This window comes from Lithobates pipiens, unplaced genomic scaffold (genome assembly GCF_037356315.1).
Source record: "Lithobates pipiens isolate NorthernLeopardFrog02 unplaced genomic scaffold, aLitPip1_a1.2 Scaffold_22, whole genome shotgun sequence".
In the NCBI taxonomy this organism is placed as follows: Eukaryota; Metazoa; Chordata; class Amphibia; order Anura; family Ranidae; genus Lithobates; species Lithobates pipiens.
The window spans coordinates 186526371-186548029 of record NW_027507784.1 but is presented as its reverse complement, the minus strand read 5'-3'; the positions used below and the strand labels follow the sequence as shown (position 1 = coordinate 186548029).

The window sequence follows — 21659 nt, the reverse complement described above, 5'->3', positions numbered from 1 at the left end:
TCTTTGAAAGGGTGGTATTTCCTCTGGTATTTATCCAGTGGCTACAAACAATACAGTATATCATTCTCCAACAGCCACCATTCGTTTGGGGGGTCGCTTGTCTCCTCCCTTCATGATATCGCTGGGTGCTCAACAGGGCTGCCCTCTGTCCCTGGCGCTTTTTCCCATAGCCATGTAACCTGTGGCTGAGGCGCTTCACGTCTCACCACATATTAGAGAACTTAGACTGGCTTGGCTTGAGGAGAGGGTAACCCTGTACATGGATGACTTCCTGCTTTTTTTGAATGATGCTGACTCCTCCCTGCAAGGAACGTTACTTGTCCTAAATTAGTTCTCCAAAATAACAGGGCTTTGGGTCAACTGATCCACGTCTCAATTGCTTGCCATTGACCCAGAAGTTCAGGGTGTAGCTCTGCTGGCTCTCCAGCTGCAGTGGATGGACAAGTTCACTTGTTTAGGGGTGTGTGTCTCAAGGGATGCTGCAAGTTTTATTCCAATAAATTTGGACCCGGTTGTTCAAACTGTCAAGGGTAAACTGAAAGCATGGGAGAACCTTCCCTAGGCTGTATTAACCTTATTAAAATTAAGATACTCGCTAAATGTAATTATTTGTTTCGTAATTCCCCACAGTGGATTCCCTAATCTTTTTTTTTTCTCAATTGAATAGGATTTTTTTTTCCTTCCTCTGGGGCCCACATCCCCCTAATTACAAATTGTTTACCCTTATGCGTTGCACTTTGCAGGGGGGAATTGGCATTTCTGGATAGCCATAAATATTTTCTCAGTTGGTCACTGCAGTTTAGTGGCTAGTTCCAAATAAGTTCAACCGTGCTATGATTTTGGAAGCCATGGTGTTACCCTCTGTGGAGGCACTGTCAAACCTGCTTCTCCATGGACCCAAAGCTCCCTATGATTTAACTCCTTGCTTGCTTACAACCCTTCGGGCCTGGAAAGCAGGGCTAGCTTATGAAAAATATCTAAGGTCTCCCCAAATACCCCCCTATGGAATAACCCTACCTTACCCCACTCCCCTAAACTCCCTGAACCCAAAATGTGGACCAAATTCAGCATTAAACTGATTTCGGATATCACTTTCAATAATTACGTAAACTCATTCGACCATCTAATGTCTCACTATAATATCCTGCCCTCACATCTTTTTAGATATTTACAGTTGACCCATGCTTTCAGAAGTCAGCTCCCTCCTAGCATGATACAATTGGTAAATCAGACTTGGAAAGAGTTTTACGTTAGGAATGTTTAGAGAAACCTACTTCTGTCCTTTATGCTCATTTCCTTCAGGTCTCCTCCCCTGAATTATCTGCGCTTCGTCATCATTGGTTCCATGATGTCCTTGAACTTGACTCTGAGGATTGGGAGGACATATGGGATTTCCCATTTAAAATTCTTGTCTCCCTGAGAGACTGCCTCATACAGTGTAAGATCATTCACATGGCATATCTTACCCCTTACCGGTTGCATGAGGACTTCCCCTTCCTCAGAGTTCTGGCACTGTGACCATGTCCCGGAAATACTCTCTGTGGTGAACAAAATACTAGGTATCTCCATCTGTCCATCTCCAAAAAATTGTCTGCTGGGATTGGTGGAAGAGCTGGTATCCAGGGTGGCCGAAAGAACCCTGATTGGCCTCCTTTTGTTTTATGCTAGGAAAATGATCACCTTGTGTTGGAAAAAACAGACTCCGCCATCTCTCTCCCTTTGGAAAAAGCATGTACAGTGCCTTGCGAAAGTATTCGGCCCCCTTGAACTTTTCAACCTTTTGCCACATTCCAGGCTTCAAACATAAAGATATAAAATTTTAATTTTTTTGTGAGGAGTCACCAACAAGTGGGACACAATTGTGAAGTGGAACGAAATCTATTGGATAATTTAAACTTTTTTAGCAAATAAAAAACTGAAAAGTGGTGCGTGCAAAATTATTCGGCCCCTTTACTTTCAGTGCAGCAAACTCACTCCAGAAGTTCAGCGAGGATCTCTGAATGATCCAATGTTGTCCTAAATGACTGATGGTGATAAATAGAATCCACCTGTGTGTAATCAAGTCTCTGTATAAATGCACCTGCTCTGTGATAGTCTCAGGGTTCTGTTGAAAGCGCAGAGAGCATCATGAAGACCAAGGAACACACCAGGCAGGTCCATAACACTGTTGTGGAGAAGTTTAAAGCCGGATTTGGATACAAAAAGATTTCCCAAGCTTTAAACATCCCAAGGAGCACTGTGCAAGCGATCATTTTGAAATGGAAGGAGTATCAGACCACTGCAGACCTGGCCGTCCCTCTAAACTTTCAGCTCAGACAAGGAGAAGACTGATCAGAGATGCAGCCAAGAGGCCCATGATCACTCTGGATGAACTACAGCTGAGGTGGGAGAGTCTGTCTATAGGACAACAATCAGTCGTACACTGCACAAATCTGGCCTTTATGGAAGAGTGGCAAGAAGAAAGCCATTTCTCAAAGATATCCATAAAAAGTCTCGTCTAAAGTTTGCCACAAGCCACCTGGGAGACACACCAAACATGTGGAAGAAGGTGCTCTGGTCAGATGAAACCAAAATCGAACTTTTTGCCCACAATGCAAAACGATATGTTTGGCGTAAAAGCAACACAGCTCATCACCCTCAACACACCATCCCCACTGTCAAACATGGTGGTGGCAGCATCATGGTTTGGGCCTGCTTTTCTTCAGCAGGGACAGGGAAGATGGTTAAAATTGAGGGGAAGATGGATGCAGCCAAATACAGGACCATTCTGGATGAAAACCTGTTGGAGTCTGCAAAAGACCTGAAACTGGGACGGAGATTTGTACATAATGTATTGCTTCTTTATAAGGACACTTATTTACATAGAGGCTGCCCAAAAAAATATGATAGTTTGGGCTAAATGGTTGTCAGAACCTTCTACGGCAATAGCTAAAAGGTCAACCAGGCATTCCATATACCCCCTTTAAGGGTACATTTTTGATTAACCTTCATTGTGTTTCATCTCATTTAAGGGCTATGGCACTGACTGTCTATACCTTGAGCACGAGCCATATTAATTATTTGTTTTACCTTGCCACAGCGCCTGTGCGTTCCCTGATGTTTTATTGCACTGTAATGCTTTACTGGGACCCCTGCGTGTGTCTAATGCTGGAGCTGTGTCAAGACTGTTTGTGTCAATGTTCGTTTGTGTACCTTTGTATGTTTTTATACGCTAATAAAAAGATTTCCCCCCCCCCCCAAAAACAAGGGACAGAGTAAAATATATAATAATAATAATAACACATATGAGGTATCACCACGAACATCAGATTGAGGACAGTAATTCTAGCACCAGACCTACTGTGGAAGTCTAAAGTGGGAACCTGTAAAGGCTTTTAAATATTCGCCTGTGGATGATAAAATGTATGTAGTTTGTCACCATTGCACGGGCATGCGCCAATTTTAAAGCTTGACATATTTGGAGTCTATTTTCTTGGCGTAACATCATATTTTATATTTTACTGAACAATTGGGTATTTTATTGTGTTTTTGTGCATTAAAATTCGAAAACGTGTATTTTTTTCCCCAAGAATTGCATTTGGAAAATACCATGTGATATTGTTATAAGTTGCAACTTCCACCATTTTAGTCTCTAGGGCCTCTATTTTAAAAAATATATGTAATGATTGGGGGTAATTAAGTAATTTTCTGGCAAAAAATACAGATTTTTACATGTAAACAAAAAAGTGTCAGAAAAGGCTTGGTCTTCAAGTGGTTCGGGAAAACAAACAGCTGTTTTGCTTTGTTTTAAAATTCTGTGACTGTGGCAGAGGTAGCAGATGGGAATGATATGATTGGTTCTGTAAACTTGGAATTTGTTGGAGGTATAATTGAATTAATGCACAATAAGCCATAACATTATGACCACTGGCAGGTAAAGGAGATAACATTTATTTATCTTGTTACAATGGCACTTGGAAGTGGGAGGGATATATTAGGCAGCAAATAATCACATTGTCCCTGAAGTTGATGCATTGAAAGGAGAAAAAAATGGGCAAATGTTAGGATTTGAGTGACTTTAAGAAGGGTCAGATTTTAATAGCTAGACAACTGGTTCAGAGCAACTCCAAAATGGTAGCTCTTGGGATGTTCTCAGTCTGCAGTAGTCAGGACCTACCAAAAGTGGTCCAAGGAAAGAAAACCGTTGAACCAAAGACAGGGTCATGACCGGCCAAGGCCCATTGATGCATGTGGGAAAAAAAGGCTGGCCCATGTAGACAAATCCGATAGAAGAGCAACTGTAGCACAAATTACTGAAAAAGTTAAACGCTGGTTCCGAAAAATAGTTGCAGAATGCTTAGGGTGCTCATGCTAACCTGTGTCCACAGTACAAAAATGTCTACATTGGGCAAGTGAACGTCAGAACTGGACCACAAGAGCAATGGAAGGAGGTGTCTTTGAGGTGTTTACGTTGCCCCCAAATTTTTAAGATATCAATCCAATCAAGCATATGTGGCATGTGATGGAAAAACAAGTCTGATCCATGGAGGCCCCACCTCACAACTTTTAAGACTTAAAGGATCTGCTACTGATGGCCTGGTTTGATATAACACAGCATACCTTCAGAGGTCTAGTGGAGTTCATGCGTTGATGGGTCAGAGCTGTGTTGGCGAAAAAGGGAAGACATATGCAATATTAGGTGGCTGGTCATAATATAGTGGATTGCCATAATGTAATGACTCATTCATGTAAGTATCTGTTGGCATATTGAGCAGAAAATGTATTTCTGCCTATGAAGTTGAAAATGTAATATAAAATAATTTGATATTCAGTCAGCCGAGGGTGGGCCAGAACCATAAGGCTATAAAGCTGTAAAGTACAGCATTGCCATAATAACATTTACAGATATTGTATGTTATCATTTCCAACAACAGTCTAAGAAAAAAGAGAATAAGATATTGGTCAGAGACATGAAAATTATTTATATAGACAAATTTGCATCCCAAACTGTTCATTATAGCTTAGGCAAAATGTGTTTCCCTATTTTAGTTCTTCCTGAGCGCTGTATCATAAAGCTTTGATTTCTATATCATGCATTAATGATGGACAACAAGTCTTTGTTTCAACTTCAACCCAGCTGTTTTGGGCGCAGGGCTGGCTTCAGAGTACATTATGGAATATTCCGCTCATTATTCTTAAACAAGGACTGAATCCTTTCAAGCTGAACTCCAGTCAGATATGACAGACTAATGCAGCATGTATTCTGTAACACACCCTTAAAATGTATCTAAATACAAAATTAAAAAACATGATATATTGCAGATTATTAGTCCTTGATGTGGTGCATTCATTTTCTTATTTCAAGTTTCTTTTGCTTTATTTTCCCCTGGTAGTCTTGCAAATGACACACTTCCTGTCCCTGGGTGCCTGTGTCACTCCTCCACTGTTTTATGGAGGGAGCCATGGTTGTCGCCTGTGTTACTCCTCAACTGATCTATGGAAAAAGTCATGGTTGTCATCCTAGGCTGCTCTTCTGATATGGATTAGAAAATTGTTTGTATCTCTTCATCTCCATTACATGAAGGTCAGGGGAGTTGGTAGTCTACAGAAGATAGCTAGAAAGGAATCAGCTCACAGGAAGTGACAAGGACACGGCATTTCTATCAAGACCAACAAGTATTTTCTGCATTTGCTGTAAATGTTCTTAGCTTGAAAAAAAAGGAAACTAAGGAGGCCATCATTTTAAGGATTGTAAACTGAAATATATTGCATTTTGGTTTGTGGGTATAGTCATCCACTAAAGTAGAACTAAAGGCAAAACTATTTTGGGTAGACTAATGAGTAGTTACAACCCCTGTTCAATTTATTTTTTGCCATCTGTGTCTCATTGGGGAGATTTTTCTTCACTTCCTGTTCCATGGCCAAAACAGGAAGTGAGAGGAAAGTGAAGGAACCCCTGATAGGGTAACCAGAGCTAGTGTCCCCATTGGAAGATTTCCCTTTAGTTCTGTTCTGGTGACAACCCAAAATTTGTGATTTTCCTTCACTTTCACTTACGGTGATAATGGTAAACAGATGCAAAAATAGCAATACTTGACAGCTGTTATAATCCTTCTCTACTCTATCCAAAACAAAATGCATACACGTATTTTTTTAAATGAAAGCAGTATAAGATCTTAACTTGACTTACTTGTTATCAGAATCTTGCAATGAACTGTACAGCAAAGCTCTGAGTGGGGGAGAGAGAAGCAGCACAAAAAGCCAAGGAGAGAGCAGAATGAGAGAGAAAGAGAGATGAGCTCATCAGTATGCTGCTGCTTTTTCTTCCACTGAAAATCCTAAGACTGGATGGACAGAAATACACATCCTTTGGCATATAAAACAGCTTCCATATGTATACTTCATCTGTATATGTTAGAGATTTGCCTTGAATTTGGTTTTAATTGCTACGTTTACCTTTTACAGAAAAATAATAAATGTACATATATTTGCAGGAAAAGAATGTGCATTTACAGTATATATTTTTTGCATACGAGCCAACAAAGCATTTCACTCGCTATCATTGGGACATTTCCAGGCTCCTGCAGGCTTTCTCCAGCTGTATTTCTGTATAAAGGTATGGACTTTCAGTTGGAGGTCTGGAGCAAGTGTCAAAGAACTACGTGTGTTGTAATGACTACGCTCATGTTCCATTACAGACTACAAGTCTGCAGTGGGAAGGCATGATGTTTTATTTTGACACACAAAGATCAAACATTTAAAATGACTTCAAAAAGGTTATTAAATGAAGTTAAGTAGCAATTTCAGTTTTTTATATGTTGGATATAAAACACTAAAGGATTTCATACTAATAGAAAAATACTCTCTTACTTTTTTATACTGTGTTTCTTCTTCATTAAGATTCAAATCCGGAGCCTGCGGACCGATATCATGGAATATACTTTGCTATGTTACTTGCTGGGGTTGGCTTCCTCCTTCCATATAACAGCTTTATTACAGATGTGGACTATCTGCACCACAAGTTCCCAGGTGTGTTAAATGTTGCATTGAATGCGTTTGTGTATGTTTTCCCTTTCATGGCAAATATTTTTCCTTCTCTTAACTACTTAAAGGGAATGTATAAAGCTGTGTACATACGTTATGTCTTTATTATGATCAGGACAAAAACAATGCAATGTTTTAAATATGTATCTATATTTTGAGTTAGGTAAATCTAAAATACTAGATATTAATATTTTGTATTCTTACTCTTAACCAGCAGGTGGAGCTTTAGCCACTTTTTCACATGCTTTCCTCTGTTCTCTTTAGTGTCATTGTTTTAAAAAATATAACAGCAATCAGCGCACACATACAAATTAACAGATTGCAAATTGCAAGCTGAGCTCCTGAAGGAGCAAATCACAACACCTCAAATACAGATTAAAATAAGGAAATGATGCAGAGCAAAGTGAGATTAATACAATAAACATACAAATAGTATAAACAGAAAAAAGCCAAAAGGGGGCGAGAGGGGGATGAGACCACCACGCGATGGATAAGATCTTCCAATGAGTGTTCAAATGTGACAAAATCCTTCCACCTTCAATAGATGGTACTCTTACCGGATTTTATGGACCAATGAAAACTCAAATGGTCAAATAGGCTTAATCTAATGCCTGTGAAGGAAAATGGATCCAGCAGCGTCAATCAATAGATGAGGAGAAGATACGGTCAGATGAAATACTTCCAATGATGCGAAAACACCGGCATCCAATAAACCCCTCAGTGTTCTGATAAATTGATTCACAGGATCAGAAAGTAGCTGAGCAAAACCAATAGGCAAATTGCTTGATAGACACTCCAGCAACAAAAAAGATCTCCAATGTGAAAAAAATGATCTAGGTGTAGCTTTAAAAACGGTCCATATATATTAATAAAAAACAATAATAATTCTTAGGCTCAAATAAAATGTGCAAAAGATAGCCATACCGTCAGTAAATGCATGGGTGATATCAATGCGAAATTAACACGAAGTGTGAAGCATAGCCAGAAGGTGCCACTGTGGTCTATGCTCAGTAAGGCAGCGGGGGACGTCCACAACAAAGCTCCTCCCCCCCATACATACGTTACGTCCAGTGCGGACTTCGTTAGCGGTGGGTGGAGCTACAACGTCATCTGTGATCCCTTAATAGCGGCCTGGTCGTCAAGGAGAGCATGTAATTGATTCTTATTAATATATATGGACCGTTTTTAAAGCTACACTTAGATCATTTTTTTCACATTGGAGATCTTTTTTGTTGCTGGAGTGTCTATCAAGCAATTTGCCTATTGGATTTGCTCAGCTACTTTCTGATCCTGTGAATATTGGAGTTCATCAATTTATCAGAGCACTGAGGGGTTTATTGGATGCCGGTGTTTTCGTGTCATTGGAAGTATTTCATCTGACCGTATCTCGTCCTCATCTATTGATTGACGCTGCTGGATCCATTTTCCTTCAGATGCATTAGAGTAAGGCCGCGTACACACGGGCGGACTGTTCGCCCAACCTTGTCCGCTGAACAGTGTTTGGGCGGACAGTCCGCTCGTGTGTGGGCTTTCAGCGGACAGTTTCAGCGGACAGTTTGACGGACAAAGTCTTTCGGAAATTCCGAAAAACTGTCCGCTGAAACTGTGTTTGAGCGAACAGTCCGCCCGTGTGTGGGCCTGTCCGCTGTACTTTCGAAATGAGCGGACTGTTCCCACTCGGAAAGTCCGCCCATTTCGAGCGCGTGTACAGGTAGGCGGGGCCCGCGAAGGAGACGTCGCGGGCTCCGCCGCCTGGAATGGGCTTAAAGGGGAACCCCAACGCTGAAAAAAATCGGCGTGGGGGTTCCCCCCAAGTCCACACCAGACCCTTGTCCGAGCACGCTACCCGGCCGGCCAGGAAAGGGGGGCGAGCGAGCGCGCCCCCCCTCCTGAGCCGTACCAGGCCGCGTGCCCTCAACATGGGGAGTGCCTTGGGGAAGGGGGGGCCGCGCGGCCCCCCCACCCCAAAGCACCTTGTCCCCATGTTGATGAGGACAAGGGCCTCTTCCCGACAACCCTGGCCGTTGGTTGTCGGGGTCTGCGGGCGGGGGGCTTATCGGAATCCGGGAGCCCCCTTTAAGAAGGGGGCCCTCGGATACCGGCCCCCCACCCTATGTGAATGAGTATGGGGTACAATGTACCCCTACCCATTCACCTGTGAAATAAAGTACAAAAAAAAACACAACACATGGAAAAAGTATTTTATTGCACAGCTCCGGGGGTCTTCCGTCTTCGGGGGTCTTCTCGCCGGACTCCTCCGCTATGTGTGTGTAGCTCTTTTACTAGCGGAGGAGTCCGGCTTTCTTCCTCCCCGCCGCCGGCCTCTTCTCCCGACTTCGGGGGTCTTGTCCCCCTCTTCGGTTCTTCTGCCGGGCCACCGCGCCTGGTCCGGTGGCCCGGTCTTCTGTCGCCGTCTTCCGTTCTTCTGTCGCCGCCTTCGGTTCTTCTGCCGGGCCACCGCGCCTTCTTGTAGCTCTTTTACAGGCGGTGGCCCGGTCTTCTGTCGCCGCTGTCGTCGTCGCCGCCGCCGCCGCCTTCCGTTCTTGTTCTTCTTCTTGTTCTTGTTCTTCTTCTCCTGGAGATGTTGACTCGACGAGCTCTCCGGCCGGAATGCCAGAGCCGCGCTGTGCGGTCACTTATATAGTGACAATGGGGCGGTGTCACATGGTATATGTCACATGGGTTGGTCACATGGTGACCCCGCCCCCTTACGATGTCATAGTCCCCATGTGACATCAACCCATGTGACCAACCCATGTGACATATACCATGTGACACCGCCCCATTGTCACTATATAAGTGGCAGCGGAGCGTGTCCCTGGCATTCCGGCCGGAGAGCTCGTCGAGTCAACATCTCCAGGAGAAGAAGAAGAAGAACAAGAAGAAGAACAAGAACGGAAGGCGGCGGCGGCGGCGACGACGACAGCGGCGACAGAAGACCGGGCCACCGCCTGTAAAAGAGCTACAAGAAGGCGCGGTGGCCCGGCAGAAGAACCGAAGGCGGCGACAGAAGAACGGAAGACGGCGACAGAAGACCGGGCCACCGGACCAGGCGCGGTGGCCCGGCAGAAGAACCGAAGAGGGGGACAAGACCCCCGAAGTCGGGAGAAGAGGCCGGCGGTGGGGAGGAAGAAAGCCGGACTCCTCCGCTAGTAAAAGAGCTACACACACATAGCGGAGGAGTCCGGCGAGAAGACCCCCGAAGACGGAAGACCCCCGGAGCTGTGCAATAAAATACTTTTTCCATGTGTTGTGTTTTTTTTGTACTTTATTTCACAGGTGAATGGGTAGGGGTACATTGTACCCCATACTCATTCACATAGGGTGGGGGGCCGGTATCCGAGGGCCCCCTTCTTAAAGGGGGCTCCCGGATTCCGATAAGCCCCCCGCCCGCAGACCCCGACAACCAACGGCCAGGGTTGTCGGGAAGAGGCCCTTGTCCTCATCAACATGGGGACAAGGTGCTTTGGGGTGGGGGGGGCCGCGCGGCCCCCCCTTCCCCAAGGCACCCCCCATGTTGAGGGCACGCGGCCTGGTACGGCTCAGGAGGGGGGGCGCGCTCGCTCGCCCCCCTTTCCTGGCCAGCCGGGTAGCGTGCTCGGACAAGGGTCTGGTGTGGACTTGGGGGGAACCCCCACGCCGATTTTTTTCGGCGTTGGGGTTCCCCTTTAAGCCCATTCCAGGCGGCGGAGCCCGCGACGTCTCCTTCGCGGGCCCCGCCTACCTGTACACGCGCTCGAAATGGGCGGATTTGCCTCCTCCTTACGTGGGCGAGTCCGTTCATTTCAAAAGTTGAGCGAACTGTTTGCCCAACCTTGTTCGTCAAACAGTCCGCTCGTGTGTGGGCAAGTCCGCTCATGCAAATTTTGAGCGGACTGTTTGCCGAAACTGTTTGACGAACAAGGTTGGGCAAACAGTCCGCGCGTGTGTACGCGGCCTGAGCCTATTTGACATTTGAGTTTTCAGTGGTCCATCAAATCCGGTAAGTGTACCCTCTATTGAAGGTGGAAGGATTTTGTCACATTTGAACACTCATTGAAAGATCTTATCCATCACCTGGTGGTCTCATCCCCCTCTCACCCCCTTTTGGCTTTTCTCTGTTTATACTATTTGTATATTTATTGTATTAATCTCACTTTGCGCTGCACCATTTCCTTATTTTAATCTGATTGTTTTAAAAAGCCTGTTGTTCACAGAGCTCAATATTTCAAGATGATATTTTGAAACTTTCCAGGCTATTTGGGAAAGTGAAAAAGAGATTTAGGCATTACCTTGAGTAATGATCAAAATGTAAGATGCTAAAGTTACGTCACACATCTCTCTATAAGCATAAAATATGAGAAATTGAATTTTCAGTTTCAGTACTTCTATTGACTTTATAGTGTCATAAGAAGCGAGAAACCAAACAGGGGCTTAAAGAGTATGTACACCCAACATTTCATATTCCTGATGTGTGCCTGCTGTACCATGTACTTGTATGGAAATGTGAAAAAGTATCCTGTTCTCTTTTTATTGCTTCCTTTGTGAAACATTCTTGGGGTTTCTGCCAGTCCCTCTGCTTTCCTGTTAAAAACTGACCACACTAAGAAGCAGAGAACAGTGTGTTCAGTTCTTTAGCTGTGCTGGGAACTGAGCCTACTCTTCTCCAATGATCAGACTTGTCCTGACACGCTCCCTCTGCACAGCCATTCTCTGGAAATTTCAGTGTGCTGCTGTTTCTCCTTCCCCAGCTCTTATGCAGCTGAGAACAGAGAGGATGTGATCACATATAAAAAAGGGAATAAAGAGTATTTAAAATGTTTTATATCTATACACAAATATTTTGCCTTTCATTTCTATTTTAAACTGAATGGGTTGTTTTATGAGGTGAGGGTTTAGAATCACTTTAAGACAGAGAAAGCAGTATTCACATACAATAGACCATAGCAAATTACACAGGCCTTGGAGCATAAAGTATGAGCAATTGAATTTTAAACTGGCCGTATGCTGGTAACTTGTATGACATCTATCTCTATAGCTTATGCATCAAATCATCATTAGAGGCGATGTAATATAGAAGAACCACTCACTACACATATGTGGTGGTTCTGTTTGGTTATTCAAACATATTGTAATGAAAGTTATATTTAGGATCTCTGGTGGCTCCTGGACCTCAGGGTCTATTTATTTATTGGCTCTAATGTTTCATATAAAAACTAATGTAACAGTTTATTTCCACATTTATTCAATTTGGCAAAGAATAATGTATCTTTGCATTGAAAAACACAATTAGCAGCATCTATTAAGACTTGGTTTAATAAGACAGATCATATAATGTTTCTGTAGGAATTTACAGTGTAGTGACAGACTTTGAATCACAATTAGGGCCGAAACAACTAATCGTTTAATCGACAACTAATCGATTATGAAAATAATCGATTACTATTTTCATAATCGAGTAATCGGCCACTAACATAATGGGGTTTAAAAAAAAAAAAAATTGCCCTTTATAGTACAAAAAGAGCAAATCGCTACTGTAAATATTACTTTCACTGTCCCATAGTAAAAAATAAACCCCTTATGCCGCGTACACACGATCGTAATTCTCGTCGGAAAAAGCTCTGATGGTTTTCCCGACAGAATTTGGCTCAAGCTGTCTTGCCTACACACGGTCACATCAAATTTACGATCATTTATAACGCGGTGACGTACAACGTGACTAGAAAAAGGAAGTTCAATAGTCAGTAGCCAATAGCTTCTGTCTCGTAGCTGAATCTGAGCATGCGTGATTTTTGGCATGTCGGAATTGCATACACACGATCGGAATTACCGATAGAAAGTTTTTCCATCGGGAAAATTGAGAACATGCTATCAATTTTTGGCTGGCGGAAATTGGGACAGCTAAATTCCGATGGAGCATACACACGGTCGCATTTTCTGATTGAAAAGCTCTCAACTGTCTTTTTCTGGCCAGAATTCCGATCGTGTGTACGCAGCATTACAGTTGCGATTATTTGCTCTTTTTGTACAAATGTTTTTTTTTTTTAAACCCCATTATGTTAGGCCTGGGCCACAGGTGCTTTTTGCAGAAACACCGTTCATTTACATGGTTTCCTATGGGACATGTTCACATCCATGATTTTTTCAGCTGCTGCGTATTTGGAAAAGACAAGGACTTTTTTTTTAACGCAAGATGGTGCTATTTTGGTTTGTCGCAGAAAAATTACTTTTTTTTTTTAAAGGTTATTAACCGATTAATTGATTAATTGAAACGATAATCGGCCAACTAATCGATTATGAAAATAATCGTTAGTTGCAGCCCTAATCACAATACATGGGGCACTTGGAGAAACTTCTACAGAATGTTTGAAGGTTTTTAGCTCTCAGAATGAAAGACCTAATGAATTGATGACCTGTGGATTAAATGTCTGATCTTACTGTATAATTGCAAATTATTATTATTATTATATATTATCTTATAAATGATGTCTGGGCTTAGGCTAGTCTCTTTCTTTATCCTTGTTGTTTTAGGTACCTCTCTAATTACATTGTTAATTACATTGGATTGAAATAGAAGGTTAATAGTTTTTTTTTGGGGGGGGAAATAAAATGTTGTTTTTTTTATCCCAAAACATTAATGAGTATTACTTCAAGATGCAATCTACACATATGTAAATGACACAGGGCTGTTGCTCCCCCTATCCCTTCTTCTCCCACTGCCTGTGTCTGAGTTTGCATATTTTTTTTCTTTTCTTCCTATTTTATTGTTTTTCCTGACTATAGTTCCACAGTCTTACATACACTGGCAGGGCTGGTACAGGGCATTTACAACTGTGGAGTAGAACCTTAAGACTAGGCCTGCATTATGTGTGCTTTTGGTACTTCAGCTAATGCCGCGTACACACGAGCGGACTGTATGGCGTACTTAGTCCGTCATACAATCCGACGGACAGTCCGTCATACAATCCGACGGACAGTCCGTCATACTTTCGACTGAACGGACTTGACCACACACGGATGCACAAACAGTCCGTCGAAAGCTTGCGCGATGACGTGTACAGCACATCCGACGGGACTAGAAATAGGAAGTCCAATACACAGCAAAGCACCCTTCCGCCGTGTAAATCCTTTCTGGGCATGCGCCATTCTTAGTCCGTCGAACTAGCCTACTGACGAGCGGATTGTCCGCTGAAACCAAAGTACGACGGACAGAATTTCGAAAAATCCGAAATACTTAGTACGCCAGACTGCACGCTGAAAAAGTCCGCTGAAGCCCACACACGAGCGGACTGTCCGCTGAAATGTGTTTAGACGGACTAAGTACGCCATACAGTCCGCCCGTGTGTACGCGGCCTAAGACAATGTGAAAGACTGGCAGTAATCAGAGGTTTTTCTTAAAGGGGAAGTCCACCCTAAAAAAAAAATGCATAAAAAGGCTGCAAATAAATGTTTTCACTTACCAGAAATGGCAGTTGCTAGGCAGATCGTCCTACCTGACTCTTCCTATTCCACTGTCTTCTCCTCCTCGCGTTGTCTTCTGGGGAATGGGGCACGGTGTGTTGTGGGAACTGTGTGTCCCACAACACAGCGCACCCCATTCACAAAGCGCTGTGCGACTTGTGCATGAGCAGTAGGAAACGGGGAGTGAACCCACAAGGCTCCTCTGCCTGTTTCCCTTACTTTGAATGGCGGCACCAGGACCCGAGAGCTGAGGGATGGGTCAGACTCAGGTGGCCGAAATTACGGGCACCCTAGAAAGGTAAGTGCTTAATAAAAGTCAGCAGCTACAGTGTTTGTAGCTGCTGACTTGTAATTTTTTTTTTTTTCACTGACCCACCCCTTTAAGATTTGCAATATACAAGGGTTCTTCAAAATGTTTCTGCACTTTTTCAACTCTTAAATATAAAGCATTGAAGCTTTTTGAAGACCCCTCGTATAGTTCTTGATCTTAAAATATGAAAATATTTCTGTATTAAGACTATTGTATTTTAACTGATCTGTGGTGAAAAATATATAGAGTTGCATAATATTGACAAAGGACCATAGAGAGAAACTTTCCAGACCTGGTAAAAAAGATGAACTTCTCAAAAATTATTCTAAGGGAGTAAGTAGGAACAAGAGACATCCGGAGCATACTGTCCCATATTTTAAAGTAGAACTATAGGCAAAACTTTATTTTCATTTTGGATAGAGTATGGCTGGGTTCACACTAATGCCGCTGCAGGTCCTAGTAGGGGGTCCGGTGCGTCCCTGTACACTGATTCAGGTGCAAATCAGGTCTCAATTTTTGCCTGAATTTGCACCTGAAACAGAACCAAAGACACACAGGACCCTTTCACAATGCGGAACGCGGGCGCCCCAGATATGTGTCTTCTGTCATGCATATTGGATATGGGGAAACCCGCAACCAATTCGCAAGTGTGAACTCAGCCTAGGGGAAGGTTATAACATCTGTCAGGTCTATTTCCCTTTTGGAAGATTTCCCCTCTATTACTTTTCTGGGGACATCCCAAAATTGTGAATTTTCTTTACTTTCACTTTCGATGATAATGGTAAACAGGACAAATACAGAGGGTGAACCTCATTAACTGGAGCACTGAAAGCAATACAAACGGACAGGGGGGCTAATCCCTCTCCACTCTATCCAAAGCTTAAAAAAAAGTTTTTCTTTTAGGTATACTTTAAGTAAGTGAGCGCTTATTGGGTTCAGTATCATGTTTTCAGTACTTGATATACATACTGTATATTGTGGGTAATGTCTATTTCAAAATCCTCAGAAAAAAAGAAAAGGAAAAGGGGAAGTCATGTTACAGGTTTACTTGCTAAAAAAAAATATGTGAATAGTAAGACTTTAGGGGTGTGCATTTTGTTACTATTTTTAGATTTTACAATTTGTCAATACTTTCTTAGGCATAAATACATAAGAATTATGAGTTATTATTTAAATATTTAATTAACTTTTTTGTCATTTGCTTTCAGGCACATCTATTGTGTTTGATATGAGTCTGACTTATATCATTGTGGCTTTAGCTGCTGTTGTCCTTAATAATGCTACGGTGGAACTTCTTACTACTCACACGAGGATCACCGCTGGTAAGTAACAAAAACAAATCTTTGCTTTCAGTCAGTGAAGCAATTATTTAAAAATCAATAGACATGTTAACACAAATGGCCACATTTCAAGGGCCGGAGTTCACTCAGATGAAATAATTTTGGTTGTGGCTCCTAAGGTGGGACTAATTACAAGTAATTTCACATTTTACAGTCATATGCGTGAATTGCCACACTGCATAGTCGGGCAGGTTTCACGATCCATATGTAGGCCTGGATTTTTACAAAGGTTGCAATTAGCAAAATATAAAAAAAGTCTCCCTTTGTTTTTTTATCATAACAACTTTCTTATGTAAGCCATTAGAATGAAAAATAAATAAATACACTATATTAATCAAGGGGTAATAACACTGCAGTCTGTAGTTCTAGAGAGCAGAAAATGTTGGGGAATGTATAAGCGAAATCCTGTTCATGTAGCAAATATATGGCAAGTGAATTGGCACTACTCTCATCCTGGAAGGACAATGCTACTGTCCAGAGTTATCCATAAGGGAGCCAAGAGCAGAAAGTAAACCAAGGAGCCAAAGTAATTATAATAGTCACACTGGACTGCTGCTACTGCACTCAGATGACCAAATGAGAAACAGACAAAAACAACAGAATTGTTAAGCGCAGATACAGGAGGTGGCAAGGAATCAATTGGAGATGGAATCCTTGTGAAATTTAAAACCGTTTATTGCTGATAAAACATGTAACCAATACACAGTAAAAATGGGAAAAATATGCAGAATGGCCAAACTCACTGTTATAGTGCCAGCAATGGAGCCAAAGGTGGTAGAGAAATGGCTGTCCCGCTTCAACGAGGGCTATGGACAAAGGGGGCTGCAGACCAAAAATGGGAAGCCTGAAAACACTTTCCAACAGCTGGGAGCGGTGACCATAACCAAAGCCGGGCTACATGAGGGAGGGGAAAGGCTGGGCACAGATCCAGGAAACACGATCACTGTATGACCAGAGTGGAAGATGGCAGAGCTGCTGCAGCAGCCGGTAAGGCCAGAGATGGCTGCTGGAGGGGCAGCGGGAACGAGGCTGAGCTGCAAGGTGTCCGAACATCAGAGGACGCCTCCCCGGCGTGGGTTCAGTTTAAGAACAAACTTACAGAACCCTTTTGTAGCCCACTGGGCTGCCTGTATATAACTATATTACATCACTCCATATATAAATCACTAGCAGCTTACTAAAAGAAAAATCTTAAAGTATAACTAAAGGCAAATTGTTTTATTTTGGACAGAGTGGAGATTAATTAGAACACCTGTTTAGTAGGTTATTATTGCTACCTCTGCCCCCATTAGGGAGATTCAACCTCTATTTGTCCTGTTTACCAGTATCATTGAAAGTAAAAGAAAATTTCTGATTTTGAATTGTCCCCAGGACAGTAGTAGAGGAAAAATCTTCCAACGAGACCCTAGTTCCACTGACCTGGGGCCCCGAAAGGATTCTCTTCAATTGCAGGGATTTTCTCTCACTTCCTGTTTAGGCTACGGGAGAGGAAGTAACTCTATCCATAATGAAAAAAAAGTACTGCCTATAATTCTACTTTAATAAAACCAATTAATTACTACGGCCAGAATGGGTTTTGCATTTTCTTCAGACATATATTTACAATCCCACTTATTATCATCTATTTGTGATTAGTTTTTGTTTTGTCCACCTCATAACAATATGAACTATTTTGTTTCCAATGTGCACATTTTCAATGGTCGGCAGACCCCCTGTAACACTTTGGATGCATAAAATGCATTTTTTCAACATTTTCAACAATTCTTCCAAATTAAAACCTATGAAATGAAAAAAATATGTATGCAAATCTTATGCCCTGTACACACGACCAGTTTTCCCGTCGGAATAAACTCTGAAGGTTTTTCTGACAGAATTCCCCTGAAACTGCCTTGCGTACACACGATCACACCAAAGTCTGACGAACACAGTGACATACAGCACATACGACGGGACTAGAGAAAGGAAGTTCAATAGTCAGTAGCCAATCCCGTCTTGTACTTGCTTTAGAGCATGCATCGTTTTTGGTCCGTCGGAACAGCATACAGACGAGCGGTTTTCCCCGATAGGAATTGGTTCCGTCTGAACTATTTAGAACATGTTCTATTTCTAGGACCATCAGAATTTTCTACATAAAAAGTCCAATGGGCCATACATACACACGATCGGAATATACAATGAAAAGCTCCCGTCTGACTTTTTCTGTCGGACATTCCGCTCATGTGTATGCGACATAACACTAAATTAAAGCCCCACCTGTCCAAATAAAAAAACAGTTTTAAGCACATTAGGGTCTGCCAAAAGCCAAAAGGTACAAGATGCAAATCTGATACTTTTACAAAACAGACAAATAGCTTTGTGACTCAAGGAGGATATAGAGAGAAAACGGCTCTGGAACTCAGGTGGTTATGAAGTTGAATCAATTCAAACAATAAATGCATCATGAATACTTTATAATTTATGGTTAACTGTGGTATATTAGGAGACATGCCTTTTAAATAAAATAAAACTGCACACAGTTACCTTTCTGAAATGTTGAGTCTAATTTCAGAGTTATGGAGAAGAAAGAAATGTTGGTGGGGAGCACAGCACAGAGATTTTTGATAGTTAAAGAGAAGATGTTATAGATGTTTTGGTTGATTGATTAGCATGTGATAATTGTGATATCTTGGGGAGGGGGGATCACTTTGATTTGTTGATCACTGAGGGGGGGGGTTGTTTGTGAGCACTGCTTTTTATTTTTTGTATTTGTATTATCTCACTTATAGCGCTGAAGATTATGTTTCAAAACTGTATTTTATAGGTTAATCACTGCTAATTGTTAAACTGTTAATCACAGCTGTAGCATCTTAATTAGTTTAGCAAGGCATTAAAAGATTGAATTTATTGTTAATATGTAAAGCCCACGCTAAATTTTAAGTTGTGAAAAGAGTAAATCTCCCTAAGGGAGACAGAGTCCGCATGAAAACTGGACATGGTTATCTTCCTTTCGCCACTCTATTTAAAGTGGTTGTATAATCTTTTTTTTAACTTTTACCTACCGGTAAGCCTATAATAAGGCTTACCTGTAGGTAATATTAATATCTCCTAAACCTGTATGGTTTAGGAGATATTTACTTTTTATGCAGCTGCTGATGTCACGAGGCACATGCGCTGTTAAGGCCCGGCTGAAGGTCTGGCAGAACTGCCAGTCCTCCCTGGAAAAAGACTGACGTATCGCGGCTTCAGCCACTCACAGCTTTGGAGCCGCGATACCCGGAAGACACGCCAAGGCAACATGTCAGCTCCCTATGGGTGGATCGGGTGAGATAACGGCGCCTCGTTCTAAGGTGAGTATTTCATAATGAGCTAGTATGCACTGCATACTAGCTCATTATGCCTTTGCCTTGCAGGTTTTTTTGTAAAAAAAAAAAAAATGCGGCTTTACTACCGCTTTAAATGCAAAAAATTCTCCTGGTAAGGGCCACTCTTGTAACTGGCTTTAGGAAGGGAGGATACATCGGCAGTATAAATGATTAAGTAACCAAAGCATGTATTTATATATTATTTTTTATTATATTTTTCTTGTTAATTCTAACCTGGCTTTGAATACTGTGACTATGTGAAAAATCTACATAAAAACAGAATGCAATGAGTTGCAAATCTCATAGACCCGCATTTTATTCACAATAGAAAAAATATCAATTGTTTAACTACCTCCTGCTCGCCGGGGGGAGGGATGCGCCGTTGTTCTGGGATGACGTCATATGGGACACAGTGCAACCCCAGATCTCGGTAAAGAGCCAATGACATAGCTCTTTAACCATGTGATCAGCTGTGTCCAATCATAGCAGATGGCATTTAAACAAGGAAATGCCGTTTATGGGCTCTCCTTGCCTCACATTGACCAAGTGTGAGGCGAGAAGAGCCGATCAGCGGCATCTCTTCACAGGGGAGACCAGTACCGATAATCAGGGCACTAATCATCAGTGCCCTGATTAAAAATGCTACCCCAACAGTGGCAAGCACTAATGCCAATCTGTGCCCATCAGTGACACCAATCCATGCCCCTCAGTGGCACCAATCCTTCACCATTAGTGATGCCAATTTGTGCCCATCAATGAGGTCAATCTGTGCTCATCAGTGATGCAAGTCAGTGCTGCATTTCAGTGCACATCAGTGCCACCCATCAAGGTTGCCCATTAGTGCCGCCTATCAGTGCTACCTATCATTGCTCATAAGTGTTCCCTATCGGTGCACATCTGTGCCGCCAATCAGTGCTGTTTATCAGTGCCCATCAGTGCTGCATATTAGTGCCTCCTCATCAGTGCCCATCAGTGCAGCCTCATCAGTGCACATCAGTGAAGGAGAAAAATTACTTCTTTACAACATTTTTGTATTTGTGTGAAAAAAAGGAAAAAATTTAATTTGGGTAGTGTTGCATGACCAGGCAATTGTCATTCAAAGTGTGACAGTGCTAAAAGCTGAAAATTGGTCTGGGCAGAAAGGCGGTAAAAGTGCCCTGTATTGAAGCAGTTAACCACTTAAGGACTGGGCCTTTCAGACTAGATGTTTACAAGTTAAATAATATTTAAAATATATATTTTTTTCTAACACCCTTGAGAATACAATGGCGGTCGTGACAATGCTTTATGTCACACCGTATTTGCATAACGGTCTTACAAGCGCACTTTTTTTGGAAAAAATACACTTTTTTGAATTAAAAAATAAGACAACAGTGAAGTTAGCCCATATTTTTTATTGCGAAAGATAATATTATGCTAAGTTGATACCCAACATGCCACGCTTCAAATTGTGCCCACTCGTAGAATGGCAACAAACTTTTCCCCTCAAAAATCTCCATAGGCGACCTTTAAAAATTTCTATAGGTTACCAGTCTTGAGTAACAGAGGAGTTCTAAGGCTAGAATTTTTGCTCTCGCTCTATTGAACGATACCTCACATGTGTGGTTTGAACACCCTTTTCATATGCGGGCACTACTCATCTATGAGTAGAGAATATTTGCTTCTGCGCGGGAGTTTGGCAGAACGGGGAACTTTACATTTTTTATTTTGACACTGTATTTAAAAAAAAAAAAATGATGGGGCACTTTTATTCCTATTACAAGAAATGGAGACAGCCGGAGTCGGGATGCCGGAGCCGATGCACATGTCGGGCAACTGTGATCGACTCCACACAGAGGCAGAACTGAGCTCTGTCAATGTAAACAGACAGATCTTCACGCTGTCAGGGGTGAGGAGAGCAATATGTTGTTCATACTAAGAATGAACAGCGATCTCTCTCCTCACCCAGTCAGTCCCCTTCCCCCACAGTTAAAATCACTCCCTAGGGAACACAGTTAACCCCTTGATCGCCCCTAGTGTTAACCCCTTCCCTGCCAGTGACATTTACACAGTAATCAGTGCATTTTTATAGCACTGATCGCTGTATAACTGCCAATGATCCCAAAAATGTGTCAAAAGTGTCCGATCTGACCGCCATAATGTCACAGTCCTGATAAAAATCACTGATCGCCACCATTATTAGTTTAAAAAAAAAATAATAATAAA

General features: G+C 42.3%; 1 protein-coding gene across 2 annotated transcripts in view; it reads left to right on the top strand.

The window, feature by feature from the left end:
- SLC29A4 (solute carrier family 29 member 4) overlaps positions 1-21659 on the top strand; it is a 118164-nt gene that overhangs the window by 30937 nt on the left and 65568 nt on the right. For both annotated transcript variants that reach the window (XM_077448734.1, XM_077448735.1), the window contains 2 exons: positions 6880-7008; positions 15982-16095. In XM_077448734.1, the coding sequence (XP_077304860.1) occupies positions 6880-7008; positions 15982-16095 (243 nt within the window). The remainder of the gene's footprint in view (positions 1-6879; positions 7009-15981; positions 16096-21659) is intronic.